The sequence below is a fragment of the Notothenia rossii genome (assembly GCF_949606895.1).
Source record: "Notothenia rossii genome assembly, chromosome: 7".
NCBI classification, from domain to species: Eukaryota; Metazoa; Chordata; class Actinopteri; order Perciformes; family Nototheniidae; genus Notothenia; species Notothenia rossii.
This window is the reverse complement of record NC_136905.1, coordinates 15,577,285-15,599,900: the sequence shown is the minus strand read 5'-3', so window position 1 is coordinate 15,599,900 and position 22,616 is coordinate 15,577,285. Positions and strand designations below refer to the sequence as shown.

General features: G+C 40.8%; 3 protein-coding genes across 6 annotated transcripts in view; all 3 read left to right on the top strand.

The window, feature by feature from the left end:
* The window catches only part of znf385d (zinc finger protein 385D), a 75,933-nt gene that overhangs the window by 36,863 nt on the left and 16,454 nt on the right, over positions 1-22,616 (top strand). For all 4 annotated transcript variants that reach the window (XM_079691840.1, XM_079691838.1, XM_079691837.1 and 1 more), the window contains exon 4: positions 17,221-17,389. In XM_079691840.1, the coding sequence (XP_079547966.1) occupies positions 17,221-17,389 (169 nt within the window). The remainder of the gene's footprint in view (positions 1-17,220; positions 17,390-22,616) is intronic.
* LOC307045855 (tetraspanin-8-like) lies at positions 2,994-4,381 on the top strand. Its single transcript, XM_079691841.1, has one exon. It carries the CDS (start codon positions 3,309-3,311, stop codon positions 4,011-4,013), a length of 705 nt encoding a protein of 234 aa, XP_079547967.1. The 5' UTR covers positions 2,994-3,308; the 3' UTR covers positions 4,014-4,381.
* Positions 7,333-8,253, top strand: LOC307045856 (tetraspanin-8-like). The gene has a single exon (XM_079691842.1). The coding sequence runs from the start codon at positions 7,381-7,383 to the stop codon at positions 8,074-8,076; it is 696 nt and encodes a 231-aa protein (XP_079547968.1). The 5' UTR covers positions 7,333-7,380; the 3' UTR covers positions 8,077-8,253.

Sequence of the window (22,616 nt, the reverse complement as noted above, 5' to 3'; positions counted from 1 at the left end):
AAATGGTTGTTAGGCTTCTCAATGAGTTCCGGAAATTCTCAACATGTGATGCGATCTAGTGGTTACACCCAACTGTAGTCAGACTGATGTGTGAAAAGACCAATTACACCATTTACAAAACAAAAGAACGGGGAAACACATCAGTGACCAGCCTGAAGCTACCCATTCATATTGAAACAAAGCACCGTCAGCTTTACGATGATAAAACAACAGAAGTAGTTGAGTCAATGGGAACCGTTTTAAGTCCACAGGGGGTGCTTTTTATGTAAAAGTCTCCAGCATGCCCCCCAATGGTGTTCAGGGTATTCACTTACAGCTTTCTCTGGATTCATCCTGATCCACGGCAGCTTCATTATGACTCGATCACAAGTCTTAAAGTTTCCATATATTGCATCATATGAGCAAAACCGACTACAGGAAGGAGATCCTTTTACAAACTCTGTGTCTATCCTGAAGTATTTCCACAGTCATTAGCTCATATGTGCACTCTTCAGTACAATAGTGAAATGCATTGCATTAATACAAGCTTGCTAAATCTAAGCGATGAACTAGCAGATGGGTTTCGATTTCCCTCGCATCTAATTTCCATTCCATTTCCAAAGTAATCAAAAGGATTTGAAAGGAAAATTACTGCTGCTGCATGTTGTTAAATCAGTAGCATCCCTAAATAGCAATGTCATCGCTCTTTCATTAAGGGAGTAATCAATCTATTTCTCACACTGAATTTGTCAGTGATTACTGAGGATACGCTTATTATGTTTTACATGGAGAAATCTATATCCGTATATATTTACTGTCCATCAGCAGTTCATTTGAACACTTCATTAGAGAGATAGACTCTGTGTTTACCTGTCAATCATCAGGTGGGGCTGTGTTGAGCTGGGACCCCTCAGATACCCAGGCGGTGTTGTTTCTTTCTATTTAAACCACAGCTACAGCAGGAGTGAATCTTAATAACTCCAGTGACAGTTTGTCATAAAATAAAACTGCAGCTTGGATGATGCAGAGGAGGAAGCCTGTGGGGTTCTGCTAAATACAGATCCAAGCTGCTCTGTCGGAGAGCAGAAAGTCTGTTTGTTAGACAATTATGTGAGTTCATAAACAGGAAAGCTTCTCTTTTTCAAACGATCTTAGGTTGTTGCTGCTTTACGAGATGCACGCGTGAGTCAAGGTCATTTGGACTTACGTCTGTGATTTGTTGACAGCGAGTGAGTCACCAGATCTGATCTACTCCTTTAACAGGGAACTTTTCTTTATGTTTACATTCTATGCGTCATGTTTTTAGAACATTTTACAAGTTTACTTAACCGACCTATAGTTTACAAGATACACATCCAAAGGAGATTTGGAGTCTACATTTTATTCAATAATTACAATTAGATGTAGACAATAATCCTATTTTTGTTTTTATCGTAGGATTTTTTATGAGAGGACAGGAAGTATTTTAGGTACTCAAGAACATTACTCTAAAGATTGGAGCAGAGTTAACATTAAACCAGTATCAGAAAGGTTATTACCTTCTGATCAGGCTTTCTTCTACTCAAACCCCTTTCCCATTGTGAAAGAAAACCCACTTACACCCGGCTTTCGTTTCCAGTGTATTCAAGGGTATTTTTCCATTGTTGCAACAACCATCAAATAAGGTTTTAGTTTTTAAAAGACACTGTATATTAAAATATATTTAAGAAATGAACACTGTTTACTAACACTGCTTTACTCTGCGTAATACATAAAATAATACTAGAAAAAACAAACTTAATGACATACACGTCTACTTGGAATAGGAAATGACTCACCTATTTTGAATGGGTTTTCGCTTGTTAATAGGGTTCAGTAGGAACAGAAGTGGCTTTAACTTAATGTAGTTTGAGTTTATAGTTTTTCAACACTCAAAAATGAAGCCCTGTTACAAGTCTGGACATTATAGAGGGGGTTACACAATATATTGGATAGATAATGGCACAATGCATTCATGGTGTTGCAGGAGTGCAAACAACAAGTGACTTGAAGAGTTGTATTTAGAGCTTAAGGGAGAAGTTCAAACCCTGGCTCCAACCGTAGTGAAATTTGGGTGAGAATATTGGCTCAATGTTTGTGTGTGATGTGTTCTTGTCCAAAGCTTTTCAAGCTTCAGACTGGCTGTAGTTGAAACAAGCACTGGGTGGTAAAGTAAGGGGTATAAGAATAGAGCACTTTTCATTTCTTTAGAACAATGGTCGCAAAAAGGCGCCACCAAATCACAAACAGTGATGAGCATAGTTTATATGAAGCCATTTTCTAAAGTTAAAAGAACACGAAGAACATGATAAGTATGTGTTGTTTCATTGTCCGAGAAGATTGCACCAAAACACAGTTCTGTTTTGTTTGGGCTCAAGGATACACTGATTTTTCAACTTCATGATAATTGTTCATAGACATGATTCTAAACTCAAGACATTTCTGCTTCAAAACAATACAGAAAACATGTTTCAGTTAAACATAGATTTGAATCTGCTTGAGTTTTAAGTGCTTTGTAAGAAGTTATCCCTTTGAACTCAGACATACTGTATGTAACCGGATAACTGCATACAATACATTCTTTTGTAGATAAAATAGTTGTTGTCATGCTTTGCTCGTATCAAATACATAACATACTGTACATGGAGGTGTGTGGCGCAGTGGGTTGTGCGTTGGTGTTCGGATCAGGGGAGCACAGGTTCAAACCCCACTGCAGTCAGCATGTCGTTGTGTCCCTGGGCAAGACACTTCACCCCAAATTGCTCTTGTGGGGATTGCCCACAGTATTGAGTATGTAAGTCGCTTTGGATAAAAGCGTCTAACAAGTAACATGTAATGTAATAACATGAAAGAGATTTTTTAATGAGTTTTCTTTGTTTAATATCATAAAATGCTGAGTCTTACTTCTTCCGTACTTTTTGTTTTTTTTAGTAAAAGACACATGAAAAGTGATACAAATTCATAGGAAAGAAATGATCAGATTAAGATATTTTCTAATCATTATTTGTTATATTTCAAAGATTTGTTTTCCCTCCATGCCATTGTTTTAGTAACAACAGTCTCCCTAAGGGATGATGTGATAGCAACAGGAGGTGCTGTGATTGGATAGTTTGAAAACTCGGAGGACATCTTTTCTTAACTCCACCACATAGGTTTTCTTTGTTCTTTACTTTCAACAAGGAGATCCTTAACAACCTGAACACGCCCCCAACAAAGAGCCAAATGTTCCCACCCCTATTTAAGCAGCATCTCCCAGCTGCAGGGAGACTCTCATTAAGCCTCATGGTTGAGGAGTTGAACCTCCTGGCACAATGGCAGTCAGCAAGCTCGTCAAATACCTTCTCTTCAACTTCAACTTATGGTTTTTCGTGGGAGGAATTGGTATTTTCAGTTTCTCTGCATTTGTCAGGATCAACAAAGCAGACTTCCAGATCACAGATGAGCTTCTCCCAGCCGTAGACGTCCTGATTTTTGTCGGTGCCATGACCATGGCTTTTGGCTTCCTGGGCTGCTGTGGAGTTCTTCAAGAGAGCCGCTGCCTGCTAGCCATTTTCTTCAAGGGCCTGCTGGTGATGTTCCTCATGCTGTTGTCTGTGGGAGTGTTGGGAGCCATATCGAGAACTGCATCTGCCCAGGAGATGTTGAAGGAACACATGAAAGATCTGCTACCGCTCAGCGAACAGCCGCAAGATTTTCAGGCGTCGTTTCAGATTGTGGAGGTGACCGGGTTCTGTTGCGGTTTCTTCGGTGGACATCATGATTGGGGAAATGCCAAAGCGGTGCCGCCCTCTTGTAACTGCAGAGACTTCACCAGAAACTGCACTGTTTTGGAAGGACGTAGGATCTATGCGACACCGTGTATGACGTACTATATGACGTGGTTGGACAGGGTGTCAGTAACCCTCATGGGCATTGCGTCTGGATTTGGAATCTTGATGATCCTGGCCATGATTTTCTCAACGATCATGTTCTGTCAGCTGCGTGATGGAAATAAAAGGTTCTTTCTTTCTTTCTAAAGTGTTCATCACAACGGAACTTTATCTGTGTTTATCAAAGGACAAAGCATCCTGTTTGTGTTGAATGCTTTTCTACTGGGCTCTGCCTCACTGTACATTTTATTTTTTTAAAACCGTTTTTCAACAATTGTTTTTAACCTGTTTTATGCAGCTTTTCTGGTTAATTCTTTTTAATATTTTTCTAGTTCTCTACCTGTGTTTTTAATTCTTGTTTTACTTTTATGTATGCAACACGACAACAAGTCAAATTCCTCGTACGTGTAAACCTACCTGGTAATAACCCTGTTTCTGATTCTAATAAACATTTTAACTGTGGAAAAAGCAGTTTTATTAAATGTTAATTGATACATTGTAGGTTTCTTCATATGTGTAGCAAAACTTGTGTAAATCTTCCCAAATGAATACTGTTTTGTATGTACTGCCCTTAACTAACTGAATATTTAAAAAAGGTCGAACCTAGCTCCACCTTAAAGTAACTTACTTGTATTAGCCAACCATAAAGAACTATATCTTAAAAATGCCAAAATGCAAAATGTGTGCGTGTGTGCAGGCTGAAAGATGCAAGATAACAAATTTGTTATTCGGAGCAGTTCGTACCAGACACCAAATCGCTGCGACAGGCCATCGTTTTTGTATCTCCCAATAGATGACCCCTCTGGGAGGAGCATCCGACACAACTCCTCCCTTTGTAATGACATGTATCCCTGTTGTGTCCTTTGTCCGGTCTCTTTGTTCTCATGCTGCCAAGATATTAAGATCTAGCAGCAATAGGACCAGAGCAGGGGTACTCCTTTAAAAATGGTATTGTTGTTTTTTACCATTAAAACAGATTATTGTTTATCCTTTATCCTGGTGCTTCGAATTCCTTCTTTTATAATTTAACCAGCTCATCAAGGGACGCGCGGAGCCGAGGTGGGCTTCAGACCACCGTCCTCAGCGCTCCAACACTGTATATTTATTTGTTACATTTTAATGATTTCCTGTCCCTCTTTCTTTTTTTTCTTTAAACTTTATTTTAAATTATTTGGGCAGTACATAATATACACAAGTTACATTAATAATACACATAACACACAATGCATAAATATATAAATAACATAAACAGAGAGCACGTCTATATTCCAGTGAGACTCAGTTCGGTCACAGACTCAACATTTGTCCAGGGTTTTTCTTCTTCTTAGTTTGTTAAGTTGTCCCACATATGGCGACCTTTTATGGCACATGCTTGTTCTTTATCTATTATTTGATCTAGTATATCTGTTAATCTATTCATTATTATTTGTGCTCGTATCTTATAATCAGTATTTATTATAGTTAAATGTCTGTAATTATCTATATCACATTCTTATCTATGTCTTCTGATACTGTATTAAAATCCCCACCTAATATCCGCCCTTGCAAAAAGAAAATCCTGGGATTATGTCCCTTCTTCTGATAATAGTTATGTCTTTTTCTTTGAAGAAAATACCAACTCCGTCAGCTCTATTCTCTCAGATGGATATAATACTTTTTCCTTTATGCCACATTTTACACACATCATCAGCATCACTGGTGGTAATCAGTCTAAGTTCTCGCATAAAGAGGAATTAATAATTAGTGTTTAATAAATATTTAATTTTCCTTTCTCGAAAGTCTTTTAGACTGAACACCACGTGCATTCCAGGTTGCGACATTTAAGAAGCTCATATTGGTTTATAAAATGAACTATGGTGATTTATTTACATTTGCCCATTTAAGTTCAAGTTTCTACTTGCAGGTCTCTTTTTTGAGACCTCAGACGGGGCTTCCCCCTGAGCCTCCCTCGGTCGGGGGGTCTGGATATTCCGGAGTTGGTGAGAAGGACCCCGAGTTACTCTCAGGGGGCGAGTAAAGGGGCATGCTGACTCGCTGACCAGCTGTAAGGCTGACAGGGCTGGAATCAGAGCTTGGGCTTTCACTGTCAGAACTGTACTCACTCTCTACATCACTGTCAATGATTAATCTACCCTCACCTGACCGGGATGGACAGTCGTCTTCAGGAGTTGAAGGTTGTTGATCATCAGGGAGAGGGAGATCCTTGCTGGCAGGACGACGATCAGGCTGCTGCTGGGCTGCTGGATGAGGACCAGGACCAGGCTGCTGCTGGGCAGAAGGACGAGGACCAGGCTGCTTCTGGGCTGAAGGACGAGGACCAGGCTGCTGCTAGGCAGAAGGACGAGGACCAGGCTGCTTCTGGGCTGAAGGACGAGGACCAGGCTGCTGCTGGGCAGAAGGACGAGGACCAGGCTGCTGCTGGGCAGAAGGACGAGGACCAGGCTGCTGCTGGGCTGCTGGATGAGGACCAGGACCAGGCTGCTGCTGGGCTGAAGGACAAGGACCAGGCTGCTGCTGGGCAGAAGGACGAGTAACAGGCTGCTGCTGGGCAGAAGGACAAGGACCAGGCTGCTGCTGGGCAGAAGGACGAGGACCAGGCTGCTGCTGGGCTGCTGGATGAGGACCAGGACCAGGCTGCTGCTGGGCAGAAGGACGAGGACCAGGCTGCTGCTGGGCAGAAGGACGAGGACCAGGACCAGGCTGCTGCTGGGCTGCTGGATGAGGACCAGGACCAGGCTGCTGCTGGGCAGAAGGACGAGGACCAGGCTGCTTCTGGGCTGAAGGACGAGGACCAGGACCAGGCTGCTTCTGGGCTGAAGGACCAGGACCAGGACCAGGACCAGGCGGCTTCTGGGCTGAAGGACGAGGACCAGGATGCTTCTGGGCTGAAGGACGAGGACCAGGACCAGGCGGCTTCTGGGCTGAAGGACGAGGACCAGGACCAAGCGGCTTCTGGGCTGAAGGACGAGGACCAGAATGTTTTTAATGTATTTATTGTCAAAGCATTTCATATATTCATTGCTATCGGGATGTTAAGAGCATTCCATGGAATAGAACAAAAAACGTTTCTGAAATAAATTACATACCCCACCTTTAATCTTTTTACTTTCATTCTTGTTTGTTTTTTTAAAGTAATGGCCACATGAAAAGTAATACATACTCAAAGGAAAATAACCTTTGGATTTAGATATTTTCTTATATTTATTTGTTACATTTGAATGATTTCCTGTCCCTCCATGCCATGACATTGTTTGAGTAACAACAGTCTCCCTAAGTGTTTGTGTGATAGCACCGGGAGGTTCTGTGATTGGATAGCTTGAATAATTGGGAGGACAACTTTTCTTAACTCCACCAGGTCAGTTTTCTCTGTTCTCTGCTTCAACAAGGTGATCCCCAATAACCTGAACACGCCCCCAACAAAGAGTCAAAGGTTCCCACCCCTATTTAAGCAGCAGCACCCAGCTGCAGGGAGACTCTCATTAAGCCTCATGGTTGAGTTGAACCTCCTGACACAATGGCAGTCAGCAAGCTCGTCAAATACCTTCTCTTCAACTTCAACCTTTTGTTTTTCCTGGGAGGAATTGGTATTCTCAGTTTCTCTGCATATGTCAGGATCAACAAAGCAGACTTCCAGATCACAGCTGAGCTTCTCCCAGCCGTAAACCTCCTGATTTTTGTCGGTGCCATGACAATGGCATTTGGCTTCCTGGGCTGCTGTGGAGCACTTCACGAGAGCTGCTGCCTGCTGGCCATTTTCTTCATGGGCCTGCTGGTAATGTTCCTCATGCTGTTGTCTGTGGGAGTGTTGGGAGCCATATCAAGAACTGCATCTTCCCAGGGGATTGTGAAGAAACACATGAAAGATCTGCTACCGCTCAGCGAACAGCCTGAAGATTTTCAGCTTGCCTTTCAGGATGTGGAAAGGACCAATTTTTGTTGCGGTTTCTTCGTTGGACATCTTGATTGGGGAAATGCCACAGTGGTGCCAGGCTCCTGTAACTGCACAGACACCTCCAGAAACTGCACTCTTTTGGAAGCACGTGAGATCTTTGCGACACCGTGTATGACATACATTTTCACGTGGTTGGACAGATTATCAGAAACCCTCATAGGCATTGCGTTTGGGTTTGGCATTTTGATGATCCTGGGCATGATTTTCTCATTAGTCCTGCTCTGTCAAATTAATTCTGGACTCAAAAGTTTAATTTAAAATGTTCATCACAAGGCCTGAACTTTACCTGTGTTTATCAAAGGACAAGGCATCATGTTCATGTTGAATGCTTCTTTATTGGGCTCTGCTTCATTGTACATTTTTTTTACTGTTACATTTCTTATTAAACATTTTAACTATGAACAAAGTTTGATTTTATTCATGGGAATTGCTAAATTGTAAGTCCAGAGTTTCTTTCTTTTGTGTAGCAGATCTTACATACATCCTAACCAATTAATACATTTTTGGAAGTACTGCACTATTATCTGTATTTAAAAAGGTTAACACCTAGCTCCACCTTTTTAACTTTAATGCATGAGCAATGACAAATCAATGTAAATGACATTATACTGTAGCAGCCTTTGTTTTCAGCAGATCGAAGTAAATGTTCTTACATTTTGCTGATAAAACTTTACTATTAACTATCATTTTCAACAGGGGACTTATTTCCCCTGTTGGTTAAATGCACATGTGTGTTGGGTGGAATCAGCTTGGTGATTACATTCACGTGTCAACTCATGACTTCACTAAGTGGGGAGGAATCTATGCTCTTTAAAATGGGAGGTCTGAAAAGGTTTGTAAACAACACAGGTGTTGATTTTCCTAATGCTGAGAGTAAACCTTTCTGCATTTTAAAAACAAAGCATTAGTTGACTCAAGTGGGAAGATAAGGACTGCTGGTTTCACACATGTATCCCTAGACAAATTCACACTGTTGTATTTGGATGTAACTAAAGTATATTCAGGGTAATAATCATACAATAAAACCAGGTGCTGCAGAGGAGGAAAACATTCATAAAATGTTTTTATTTCCTTTTGGCATAGACTGTCCTTCCATCCTTAAAATTCTACAGTACTGGCTACACACCCTGGCATACACTCACGGAAACTAGGTCACAAAAATGTATGCCTGGCTAAAATGGTGCATAAATTCAGAACCATAAATAAAAGTGGGAGAAGACTCCAACTCCATAAATTAAAACAATTTTTTTTGGAAAATCTGCACTTAAATACTCTTGAGTAAACTATTCCACAAATAAAAATGATTTAAGCTGGTAACCCTCCATTACATCAATGTTGAGCTTTGGAGATACTTTTATTTGAAACATTACATTTATGAGCATTTGTTGGAGAGCAGGAGTCAATGAAATAAAAAAACACATTTGTAAACTTTCCTCCGTGTTTAGCTTTTGCTCTGTCCTGAATCACCCTGACTACCAGAATGGTCTGTTTATGGAAGAAATTGCTCATTCTTTTTCAAATCACGTTGAGTTAATTTAATATAGAAACCAGAACAACATGTTTTGGAAACCCCCCCCTTTTCTTAAAACCTAAAATGTTCCCTTTTTGTTCAGCAAAACATCGACCAGTTTGATATTGTAATTAATTTGTGAAACTTGTGATTTTTTTTCAGTCAAGTTGTTTTTCTTGATGGATTTGGAAAGATTTCATACATTTTATCTCAACAATTCAAGTTGGTCTTGTCGTCTTCCAAGACCCTGCCTCTCCCGTTTACTGAGATTGTTTGACATATGTTGTGACGCAAAACCACAGACTACTATTAGTATTTAAAGTACCTTCAATTACATGTGTTCTTATAATCCTTATCCACATGCCATGTTTTTTTATCAGGAATTTGGGATTGAGAATATAATTTCCTAAATACAAAAAGGAGGATGTCCGATGTAACACGCAATTCTAAATAAAGGCAACGATGCAGGTTATGAAACGTTAAACTATGTGTTGCAATTATCTGATACAGACTGAACCACTGAAGTTACAGCAAATAGTTTTCAGATTACCTCAAGTGTTAACCTCACCTCATCTACTGTATCTAATAAGCTAAAAAGGAAATTCACATTGGAAGAGTAGTAGGTTTTATTTATTTATATTGTAAAAACAAAGTGTATTAAATTATATATTTAATAACAGTGCTTTCATCAGGCCCGGTTCCAGAACAAAATGACTCAGGGTGCATCTGAGATTAGAGAAGGTGCAGTGGTAAAGTGCTATTTTTATATTTGGGGAGTGGACCTAACAAGAAGATTATTTTTTTAAATATTGAAGTTAAAAGCATCAATCTGGTGCACTTTGAGAGCAAAATGAAGAGATCTATGAGCTCTTTGCTTTATTCATGCCTTCCCAGTCCCTTATCACGTACAAGAGCATGGCGCCAGTTGTTGTAGCCAGTTGTGGTGAAGGCATCTGACTTACTTGAACCGAAATGTCTACATGCATAGATGGCATCTTTTTTACAGGAATATTCCAGCCAATCTCTGTTTTGAAACCATGAGCTGCAAAATGAGTGCCTTACCCCACTGTACAGGCGAGTTGGGTACTGTTAGAAATTCAAATCAATGTTTTAATGGGGAAATGTAGTTTAAACATGCCGTCAGTTTTAATGCTCTTTTATACTGAAAAACCAGAAATTCTTGTGCACAAGCAGTTAAGCTTTTATTCTGAAAATCCTTCATCTACGGTTAGCATTTAGCATGTGGCTAATATACGATTTCCTGAAGAGGTGAATTTAGTAGCGAAATGATATAGAGTGGTGCAAACCGAAGCCTACTGACTTAACACTACAACTATAGATGTCGAGATACTACCATGCTGAATATTAAATGAAGGTACAGTTTATTTGAATACATTATTGTTTACAGACGAGAGTAGCATGTGACAACATCCGGAATGACCGGAAACCAAACGAGCCGAGAAGTATTGTTTAGAGCAGGGGTGTCCAAACTACGGCCCGCGGGCCAACTGCGGCCCGCCAACCATTTTTAATTGGCCCGTTTCAAAATCTAAAAGTATAATGGACTATGGCCCACACATAATATTTGCGTTTAACTGTATTGTACTTCTTAGTTTCAACACTAGATGGAGCTACTGTCTTTAACAAGGCAGCGTCCCTACAAAGCAAGCAATCAAAGAAAAAATTTGCTCAGGGTCACCAGAAATGGCGGAACCAAAAAGACGCAAGATCGCAAGTGAGTGCAGAAAATTTCAGACTCGGTGGAAAAATGAATATTTTTTCATAGAAACCAAGGGGAAGTGTGTGTGTTTGATTTGCAATGAAACGGTTGCCGTTATGAAAGAGTACAATGTACGACGACATTACGAGACGAAACATCAGACCTTCACGTCCTACACTGGCGCCGAGCGGGAAGAGAAGGTGAAGCAAATGACAGCTAGCCTGCTAACCCAGCAACAGTTTTTTTTCCGTGCAAACAAAGCTCAAGAAAATGCTACAATAGCCAGTTATGAAGTAGCTCAACTCATTGCCCTACATGGGAAATCTTTCTCAGACGGTGACTTCATCAAACAGTGCCTCACTAAAGTCGTGGGAATAATGTGCCCGGAGAAAATGCAGGATTTTAACAACGTTAGCATGTCTAGAAATACGGTTGTGCGGCGAATTGAAGACTTGTCGGCTAACTTAAAGCAGCAAGTGTCAGATAAAGCTTGTGCTTGTGATTTTTACTCGATTGCATGTGATGAGAGTACAGATGCCACGGACACTGCACAGCTGTTAATCTTTTTGCGGGGAGTTGATGATAATTTTTGCATTACGGAGGAACTGCTTGATCTTCGGAGTCTAAAGGGGACAACAACTGGTAAGGACATTTTTGAAGCTGTGTCAGATGCAATTGACTCGATTGGACTTAAATGGGACAAGCTGTGTGGACTAACAACGGATGGGGCTCCAGCAATGACAGGCGAGCGCAAAGGAATGGCATCTATGGTATGCGCCAAGGTGCGAGAGAGCGGAGGGGAGGCTGTCAAAATGCACTGCATCATCCACCAAGAAGCCCTCTGTGCCAAGTCAGTCCAGCTTGGCGATGTGATGAACACAGTTGTGAAAACTGTCAATATAATTCGGGCACGAGGGCTCTACCACAGAGAATTTCAAGCGTTCCTCTCTGATGTCGATGCTGAATACGGGGACCTACTCTACCATTCTGATGTGCGCTGGCTTAGCCGTGGCTCTGTGCTGCAGCGGTTTTATTCCCTGAGATCAAATATCGACACGTTTTTGAAAGAAAAGGGCAGACCTCTGCATGAGCTCAGTGACCCTTTATGGTTGGCAGACCTGGCTTTTTTAGTTGATCTCACTGATCATCTCAACACCCTGAACAAGAGACTACAAGGCAAAGAGCAGCTGGTATCACAGCTGTATGCGCACATGAAAGCATTCCGTGCGAAGCTCCGTCTCTTCGAGTCACAACTGCGCAACTTCAATGTAGCGCACTTCCCCACGCTGACCGAAATCAAATGCGCGTTTCCAGATGCCCTCTCTGCTAAAATGGGAGAATATGTGTCTGTGATCACATCTCTCATTACAGAGTTCAGTCGGCGCTTTCAAGATTTTTCTGTCATTGAGAAGAAAATCACACTGTTTGCGGCTCCGTTTTCAATGGATGCAGAAGAAGTGGAAGAGAGTCTGCAATTAGAACTGATTGAAATGCAGTGTGATGATTCTCTGAAGAATCAACATCAGCTTCTCTCCCTACCTGACTTCTACCGGAGCTTGGAAAAGGCCAAGTTTCCTCTGATGAGACGCCACGCAAAACGAATGATGAGTCTGTTTGGCTCAACATACATCTGTGAGCAGACATTTTCTCTGTTAACGCTGAACAAAAGCAGATTGAGAACCAGAATGACCGACAGCCATCTCTGTGACGTCCTTCGCATCTCAACCACCAAACTTACTCCTGACCTGCCAGCTATCCTTCAGACCAAAGCGCAGCATCACTGCTCCCACTGAGTGCAACATTCTTCCCATTACTGGTGAGTTAAAAATATACACACAGTTTTCATGTGTTAATAAGCCCAAATACTTAATAAATTCAGTCAATTAAAGTTGAATTTTTTAACAAACATTAGTTGATGTGTTAACAAGCCCAATTATTTATTTATTTGTAAAAAACAAAATTAAAATCTACTAATGGAGAGCTGTGATGGAGGCTTTTTTTCTTCAAACATGTTCAATTATCAAACGTAATTTATCTGCATTTGATTGATTTTACCAATATTAGTGCATTAGAAGTGAGGCAGTATACTTCACGTCTAGTGAGTGGCCCAGTCCTTCGTATATTTTTCTGTATGTGGCCCTCAGGAAAAAAAGTTTGGACACCCCTGGTTTAGAGTATTGATTACAGCGTTTAGAATGTGTTAAATGAAAAGTGATGAAAGAGAATATGAGGAGAAACGGCGTGTTAAGCATATATTGAATGTGAAAAGAACCTATCCTCTGTTTAAATGCAATAATGGACATTGGAGACGAGGTGAGCCGGCTGGCGGGGAGGAGCCAGCAGAGGATATATAAACAGCACCGGAGGAGAGATCCATTCTCTTCTCTTCCCTATCGAGGAGAGCCAGATCACAGCTGTTTGTCTGACTGAACAATATCATGCTTGTGTCCAACCCGCGCCTTTTTTAATTAAAGTACCCAATTGAACTTTCACAGAGACTCCATTTAGTCTCCGTTTAAAGCTTCTCTCCTGGTCGGGAGAATAACGAACACAGTTAACAGTACTTTTTTAAATATACCTGGGCAGGCTCTGTTTTGCCGAGGTCCTCTGGCACGTGTGGGCCGCTGAGGGGTGGCGGTGTTTGGGGCAACGAAGACGGCTGCGGCTGCTCCGCCTCCGTGGGCGAGGCGGGCATAGCCAGCGAGTCGGGCGTTAGTGTCCACGACAGTGGCCGCGGGTAACGTAATGTCCCCATGATCTGAACTCTTATTACCTGCAGTAGATGCAGTGTTACTGCTGGCGATAAGGGCTGGTTGTTTTAACCATTTTCTGATGTCCATCATTGACTGCTGTGTAAGCACCTTGCAGATGATGAACGTGCAGCGGCACAGGTCACACGTACCTGACATAAAACCTTACTTACCATTTAAATTGACCAAATAAATGCAGCAGACAATGTTATTTAACCACAATTATACTATATTCTTAGTATTATTATTATTATTATTACTATTATTATTATTATTATTATTATTATTATTATTATATATATAATATTTTTCACTTTTCATTTTTTTCACTTTTCATTTTTCAAATGAGGGTGCATAACGACTCAACTGAGAGTGCAATGCACCCTTATGCACCCCCGTAGAACCGGGCCTGGCTTTCATTCACCTGCATCCATTGCTTTCCCCCCCTGGCTGTAAAGATAACACTGACATATTATCACCTTCTGAAAGTGTTTATGGGTTGACAAACTGTTGCAGATCCAGCAGACACAGACCAACACACTCATTCAAAGACCTGCTCCGTTTGTCTAATTGTTTACTTGTATATCTGGCTTTGATGCAGCAGATACTCCACTATTTAGAGCTTTTTTGTTAAAAACAGGAACAGGCAAAGCTGATGAGTGTAGTGAGAATAAACCCAAACAATAAAGTTAAGGGCCATTAAACCAAATCGGTCCTTAGAGCTTAGGGAAAATGATGCGTTTGTGGCCATTTTCTGTGGATTTTTAGCCCCAAGCAGCTTCTTTCACATCACACATAGTTATTTATTTAATTGTTAACACGGAAATAATGATCAGCTTGCGATGGGCGGAACAAGGCATTCAATAACTCTCTTTGAGTACAGATTACAAACTATGTCCAAAAGACAAACGGACACATTATCCAAGAGTGACATTGTTTAAGTGGTTTAAACTACAATGTGTTTGCTGTGGTGAAAGTAGTAACTAACAGCATTGTTCCATTAAAACATCCTTTCAAGTTTCAATTGTTTATTTAAAATGTTATTTTTCTTAGGACTGAATAAATACTATCCAAGCTATGGTTCCTTGGTATTATTATATTTAGTTAAGACTTAACAGTTGAGGTCGAGCACACAGGAGCACACCACAAGCACAAATGCAGAAATCTCTCTTGTGAAATTACTCAAAAAATTGTGTTTTCAGGTAGTAGCCCCTTGCTCGTAAGAATCCAGTTGAGCAAAAATGTGTCAGAGCTTTTAATGGAAGAACTGAATTAGGTTTACACTTCAGCTGACGCTCAAATTCAGGTTTACTTACTGTGCCAAAAACAGTTCTCATGACCGTTGATTGATACATGGAGATTTAAATGGTGACCTTTTGGTTTCCAGACAGCTCCTCTTAATCTTAAAACCCTCCGACTATGATTTTGTTTGATGTCTTTTCCCCCCTCACAGCTCACCTGCAAGGAAAACAAATGATTCCCTTCACAGCTTTAATCATGCATGTGTCAGCCTTGGAATTCAGGCAATTCTTTCGTTCCATTTCTCTAATGAAAGATGAATTTATGGCGCAGTCGCATTCAACAACCATTCATATCACCTGAGTCCCATGACAAAATATAAGTTATGTCTTCAGTACCTGGGGAGTGATGAATATGGGTCAAAATGAATAGTTTCACGCCAGAACAAGATGTGCACTCAGTTTGAAAAAGTGACGCCTTCCTTATCCATAAATGTTTTTATTGGAATGAAAGGAAAACGTTTAAGCCCTTTTAACAAACTAGCTTTGCCAACAAAATATTTGAACTAAATGTATTCTCCCCACATAATTAAATCTCTTTACATGTCTTGTTAAATTAACCATTCACATACACCTTCACAATCACAATGGATATTAGATATTAGATCAATATTGTAAGAAAATAAAGATAATTTAAGTGATACTTGCCTTAACTAAAATAAAATGCTTTAAGAGCTTTGTCACAAATAATGAGCCTATTTTCTCACAATTAGACCAATCTTACCACTGCTTACAACCAGTAGAGGAATGTAATTACATAACCTTACATATTTTGGTACATGTACTTTACTTAAATATTTCAGTTTAGGCTATTTCATTCTTCCACACCATTATATTTCAGAGGGAAATAAACTGCACCTATATTTGACATAGCTGCTGGGTTATTTTTACATTAAAAACATATGACACGCTTGAGAGCAGTTCCCACTACCCAGAAGTATACAAAGTCACTAAAATTGGCTCCACATTGAGGAACTACAACATCAAAACCATTGACAGTAAATTATAAAAATAGTAAACTTTTTATATTAATATACATTTGACGAAAATATGTATTTACATTTTGGAATTAGGAGTTTAACTTGTACTTTTTGATTGGGGGATTTATTGGCATACATGGGCTATTTCCATGCTGGGTGTAGTCACAGTGATTGGTGATTGCGTTCACCTTATCAGAGTACTCCATCCCCCACTGTCTAAAAAGAACTGGCTGTTCTTGCTGAAGAGGAACAAAAGGAAAGGAAAGGAATACTTCTTTGGTTAAATTGTAATGCAAAGAGGGACCACCTGGAATGTGCTCTTTCAGCCTTTAGTGAATGTCCCCACTGGGTCCCATAAATAAAGATTCTTCCAAATGTCTTCCGGGGATGCGTGGTTGGCTTGCTTATTTATTCCGAGAGGCAATTGCATTTTTCCTGATACCTTCGTTCCTGCCACAGGCGAAGTATGCACGGGCATGAGCAAAGATAAACAAGGACAGTTCAAAGTCCCTGCATATGTCCCACTTCTGTATGCCTGTTAGTATTTCCTGAAGGTGAAACTTAGTGGCGCTACGTGATCAGACTTTAAAACAAACAGCGGCTTCATAGATTATACATCGAGGGTCACACAAATATCTGAATCACTTATTTGTCCATTTTTATTAATGAAGAAATAGGCTTCATAATCACATTGTCCCTGTATTGACGTCTCTTAGTTACAATAGCCAGACAAATTTGAAATGTTAATAACTATTCAGGGACAAATACATTTGATTTATTTATTTGTTATGGACATCAAGGCTTTCTTATAGATCATTGCTATGGAACAATTAATTATTTCCAATGGTGCTTTCATTATGTTAAATCCTTTTGGGTAAAAATATAAAAACAACTGCCAAAACACAGCATTTAAATTACTAACCTAGTACCTGGATTTATGGATTTATGAACAATGTTGTACTAGAAGATTTGTTTCCACTTTTTGCTATACAGAAAGACATATCAATTGTCCCTTGCAAATTGTGTTCAGTCTGCTTCGCTGAGTGACTGTGTTCCTATAGTTTTCATATTCTATTTCATCCTGGCTCTGTGTTGAGCTGCTTTCCCAGCGCTAAATCGAGCCTGTTATTTGTTCTCCTCACAGAGCCAAGCCTTGGCCCACTACAAGGGCACAAAACATGCCAAGAAGCTAAAAGCCCTGGACTCTCCGAAGAGTAAGCTCAAAGGCTCAGTGGTCACCAAGGAAACCACCAACCAAGAAATCGCCAAGGGCATCAACACCTCGCAGGTCCCCATCGGCACCGACAGGAAAGGTTTGTGTTTTCCTGCCTGCTGCACATTCCCCAACACATGTTCTTTGTTGTGGTCTTTTTAAAGCTGCTGCCATTGTTGAGGATGAACGTTGGACCCCAAAAAAAACACCTTTTTGGCATTTTACATTTGCTGCAAACAACATGCAATCACTTTAGGACCTGGACACTGTTGATTAAATCACAACCCTGTGTTGGCTGGTCTGCCAACGGCTGGCTGCTGACTTATTGAATTTGTAGAGTTGTAGAGAAGAATTAGGCAGGGCCTGATTATGCCTCAAACAAAACGTTTGTTTGATTGTCCTGATCACAACCAGCACTCTAGGAAAAAACTAAGCTCCGTTATTCATTGTGTTTGTTCGATGCAGCGTCAAAATGCCACGTTTTCTTCAGTCTGCAGTCTGAATGCAACTATGCAGTATTGTGTTGAACACCCTCTTTGTTCTACTTTTGTCACCTTTTTATTTGTTAAGCTTGTACTTGCCATGCATGCCTTTCAGGAGAGACTTTCTAAAAGGGTGTGACATTATCGATTGGCTGTACAATTGACTGCAGAGACACAATAGCCATAGAGATCTGGGAAGGAGGTCAAGGTGGCAGCCAGTGGGGATGTATTTCATCCTTTAAATGTAATCAGGTTAAACCTTCAGAGTTGTTGGAAGACCTGCGCTACACACTAGTTTGTTTGAAGCATACTGAAATCTTCATCTTGCTGCCACTTATATAACCGCCTGCTCCAGAAGTCATGCCTCATATATTGGATGTGTACCTACCTTTCATCCCTTTTCCTAATTGCATTTGAGTTTTTGCACATTGTTGTGCCGTGACAGTGTGTAACTTAATATTCATCACGTAGCAGACAGGTGGCTGTTTAAATCCAGTTATCTTGGCCAGGTGTCTGACGAAAAACATTTCTATTCTCGGCGGGATTCCTACTTTAAAACATGTTGAAAAAGTAAACAAACAAGAACTGCATCTTCAGTTACCTGACAGGAACCAGATGCAGATTATTTTAAATGATTTTATCTGCAGTGTTTTACTTTGGTTCTGTGGAAGATAACATCTGCCGAGGAGCCCTGCTCTCACGACCTCCTCCCCTTTAATGCTCTTTAAGCTGCTTGTTATAATGTCATGAAATGGGCCCAATGAAAGTCTTCCCCTTCATCTGTAGCAATAGACTTTTAAAGGGATTGGAAACACATTGAGCCATCACACTCTGGGATTAATTTCACCTCTGCCCATGTCTTCTTCCAATGTTCCACACATTTTTCAATTAGGAGCACATTTCTGTAGCTCAATGTGCACCATGACCTATTTGTCAAGTCGGACCTATTCCTGTTTAACGCTTGAGGTGAAAACTGAGCCATTAAACGGTTCTTATGCTCTAAACCGGTCTTCATACGATGTCTCTGAAGGGAAGGTTCTGGTTCATAAATGCTAAAAATATTAATATATGTTCTTCTCCTGAGTTCAAAGAGACAACCAGTATTTAACTTTACATATTCAACCTCACATAGGTCACAGTCTTTTGGTATTTTAAGAGCTTTATACCTGGCAGCATTCTGTCTCGCATCCCAAAGTTACTAAACTGCAATACTGTCAGACCGTTAAGTGGAGCAATTTGCACTTAAGCAACCCCTGAGCTAATCCGCACTGCAGTTAACCAACATTTACCGTAAGAGAGCTTTCAGGTGACGTTATGCTCCCTTCGGCGGCCATCTACAAGGTCTCTAGAGCCACTTTCACACATGCACTGCAACCCTGAAATTATCAGAATATTACCCGGAGGAGCTGTAAGTGAGAACGCAAGCACCCCAAACATTTGGACTGGACTTTAAACAGCCTTTATCCTGCAACCTACTTAGTATACGTCCGAAGTGCAATTATGCCCATGTGTGAATATAACCGCTCATTCCCTGATAAATTCTCTGTTAGCGAATGAACGTGTCGATGGTGTTGTTTCCATGCAGCGTTTCCAAAAGCCGCTACGTGGCCGCGGTGTAGGCAGATCTGCGTCCTTCTTGCCTCCTGCATGCTCTACACCGGCTACGCAGACCCCGCCCCCTTGCTTTACATTTCGAAAAAAAAAAGCGACTGGCTATACTTCAAGAACATTTTATTTCAAAAATATTGTGTTCACAGTTCATACCCAATAAAAAGTGTGAATAGTAATGATTGTTGGGTGGGATAGTTTGGCTTTAGAAGCAAATTCCAAACATTATACAATTAAAGAAGATGTACGGAACATTGTGTAGGGATGAGTAAGTGTTTGGTAGGATGAACGTGAACAATCTTGTTTAATGAGTGCTGCTTGCTATATATATTTTTTATTTTGCCTCTTTGTAATATGTTTAGAATAAATGAAAGAAATATACTGTAACGTTCACAGATGGAGTCGGAACCAGGCTTCCAGTTATTAGGCTTTAATAACTCTTATTGTCTTTGAGGATCACAGGTACAAATATAGCTTGTAGGTTCACCCTCACACACTCTCACTTTCACACACACACCTTTATAACCCAGACTACGTCACAACTTCCCGCCCTCCCCCGTCTGCTCCCCCAACCACAGGCCCGCACCTCAACCAGTATCACGGTGCAGCTCTATGATTGGCAGAGAGATGGGGAATACCTGAGTGACACCCTCAGCATCCTATCAGAGTCGCTACAATACATTTTCATTAAATATTAGATACATGACTCCAGTAAACTTGAACCTTTCAAAGGATCACATTTTGCAGAACATAGCTGCTAGCTCATTTTCACTCATATGTATACAACCACATTACGGCTGTGAACTGAGGGGTGTTCATGTGCTGTGGGAACCCTGAGCGTTGAAGACTCAGTAACTAACTAGGCAGATTTTAAGTTTAAATGAAAGAAGCACTCTACTAAACAATGTAAAGCAAATATGTTCCACTGGAAATGTAATGCAGCCCACATATCCAATTAAGCCCGATATATTTATAGAAGCATACGTAATAGAAGATTAAATAATACGTTCATGACTTACTCCAACAACACAACACATCCATGACTGGAGTGCTTAACAGATTGTTTCTGCACTAAGATAGCCATCTGTAATCCGTAGTGCACTATATCTGACATTAAACATGCACTTTAAAAAAATATCAAATTGTAAACACATTAAATACAGACGGAGAACTCAAGAGACCTTAAACAACAAGCCTTCATAACCAAACAGACAAATAGCTATTAATCATTTCGGTGCCCTTAAAAACCCCCGGCACATTTCTGCACCATCTCACTATCGTATCTACAGTGCACGGGGGCGGCGGATTGTCACAAATGGCACTGGGTAATGAATATTAATGTGCTCAGATGTCAGAGGAATTAATTGTCGAGGCGGGTAAATGCTGCATTATCTGTAATGCTGAAATATTTGACGGTATGTCAGTGGCACCAAACTGGCTCTAATGAAAAGCACAGTTCAGGGAAGAGTAATGGCCATATTGAGAGTAGGCAGAATCAACAGGGAGGGAAAATATTACCTTTTCAGACTCGGCTTTCAATAGGTTTGTTTTGCTCTAACATTACCAGAGAAAAACACATTTTGGTATGTAATCATTGTATTTCAAAACACAACATATCCATGCAGGGAACAATGCTGGGTAATTGCTCAGTTTTTGTCACAGAAAGAAACCTGATTGTGTCAATCAGGGGCTGTTTGTTAACAAGAGCTTGAATCACATTTTATGTTGGTTTAAGGTAAACATTTAAGTTTTCTTGTGGTCTAAAAAAAAGTTTTAAGAATTGTGAAACAGATAAATGAAGTGTAATCATCATTAAGTGTAGCTGTTTAGTTGCACATTATTTGTTTTTTATTGATCTAACAATGAAAATGTCAATCTGCTCCTAGTGGCCTTGTTCATATTTGGGGGGTGTCTGGAGATTTTAACTCTCAAACAGTGCATGCTGGGAAGTCTGCTATATTACATTAAAGACATAACATTGTTAGACTCTCAATGGACATTTCAAAAGAAAGGAAACAAATACATACCGAGTAAGACAGAGTTTTTTAATCTACACATTCTTCTTCCTTGTCAAACCCTGGTGTCTACATTACCCACAATGCAACTCGACCACCAACAGTTCTAATTGTATGAAAATGAAAACTAGAAATTGAATTAATTGAAAGTTTTTACATTAAGCTGAAGCTTAGTGGATTCCTGTATGATGGTAGGCATAACATTTTCTATGTGTTATTATATTATCTAATGGAAGACTCTGTAACAAGAGATGCAACAAAAACAAATTGCTAGAGTTAACATTAACAACTCCTTACACAACGTAATGGAGGTAAATCAAAAGTGTCCATTTAGTCCATCTGCTCAGGGCAGTTGAAGTTGTTGTGCGAAGAACATAAGTGCATCATCGGGGAATAATGAGTCTGCATGAAAGATGGTAATCATAGGGTCGATTTCATCAAATGCGCCGAGCATCCGCGTTCTTTACTCCACCGTTGAACTTGTGTGTGTTGAATTGAGATGGATGGACAGCTGGATACAGTGAGATAGTATTAGCCGGGTGACTCAGCGGCCGCCTGTCAAGTTTGTGTGTGTGTGTGTGTGTGTGTGTGTGTGTGTGTGTGTGTGTGTGTGTGTGTGTGTGTGTGTGTGTGTGTGTGTGTGTGTGTGTGTGTGTGTGTGTGTGTGCGTGCGTGCGTGCGTGCGTGCGTGCGTGCGTGCGTGCGTGCGTGCGTGCGTGCGTGCGTGCGTGCGTGCGTGCGAGTGTGTGTGTGTGTGTGTCCTTACACCAGTGCCAGAGAGTAGAGATAGAGGGGGAGAGAGAAATGCCCACAGCACAGCCCGCCATCTCTCAGTTCCAGTCCAGTGCCTGAGGAAATGTACCCTGATATTAGCTATTAAAGAGCAGATTGTCAGGGGAGCCATGCCAGCACTGACAGCAGCTGTACAATGCAGCCGGCTGCAGGGAGCCAGGAGGCTATCTGAGGCTTTTTCCCTCCACACAGCCATCTTCCTCAGGTCCCCATCGGATGCCGACGCCCTCTGCCACCCTTGCCGCACCCTCTTCCACCCAAAGAAAAAACTGTCTTTCTGTCTAACTTCGTAGCTGCGCGCTGGGTTGGAAAAAGCGCCTACAGGCAGACGTCAGACAGGCAGCAAACCTGATGAGTGTGTGATTGGCTTTATACCTGTGCGATGCTTCAAATGTTCTCATTTGAGAGGATTTTGGATGCTGATGTGTAA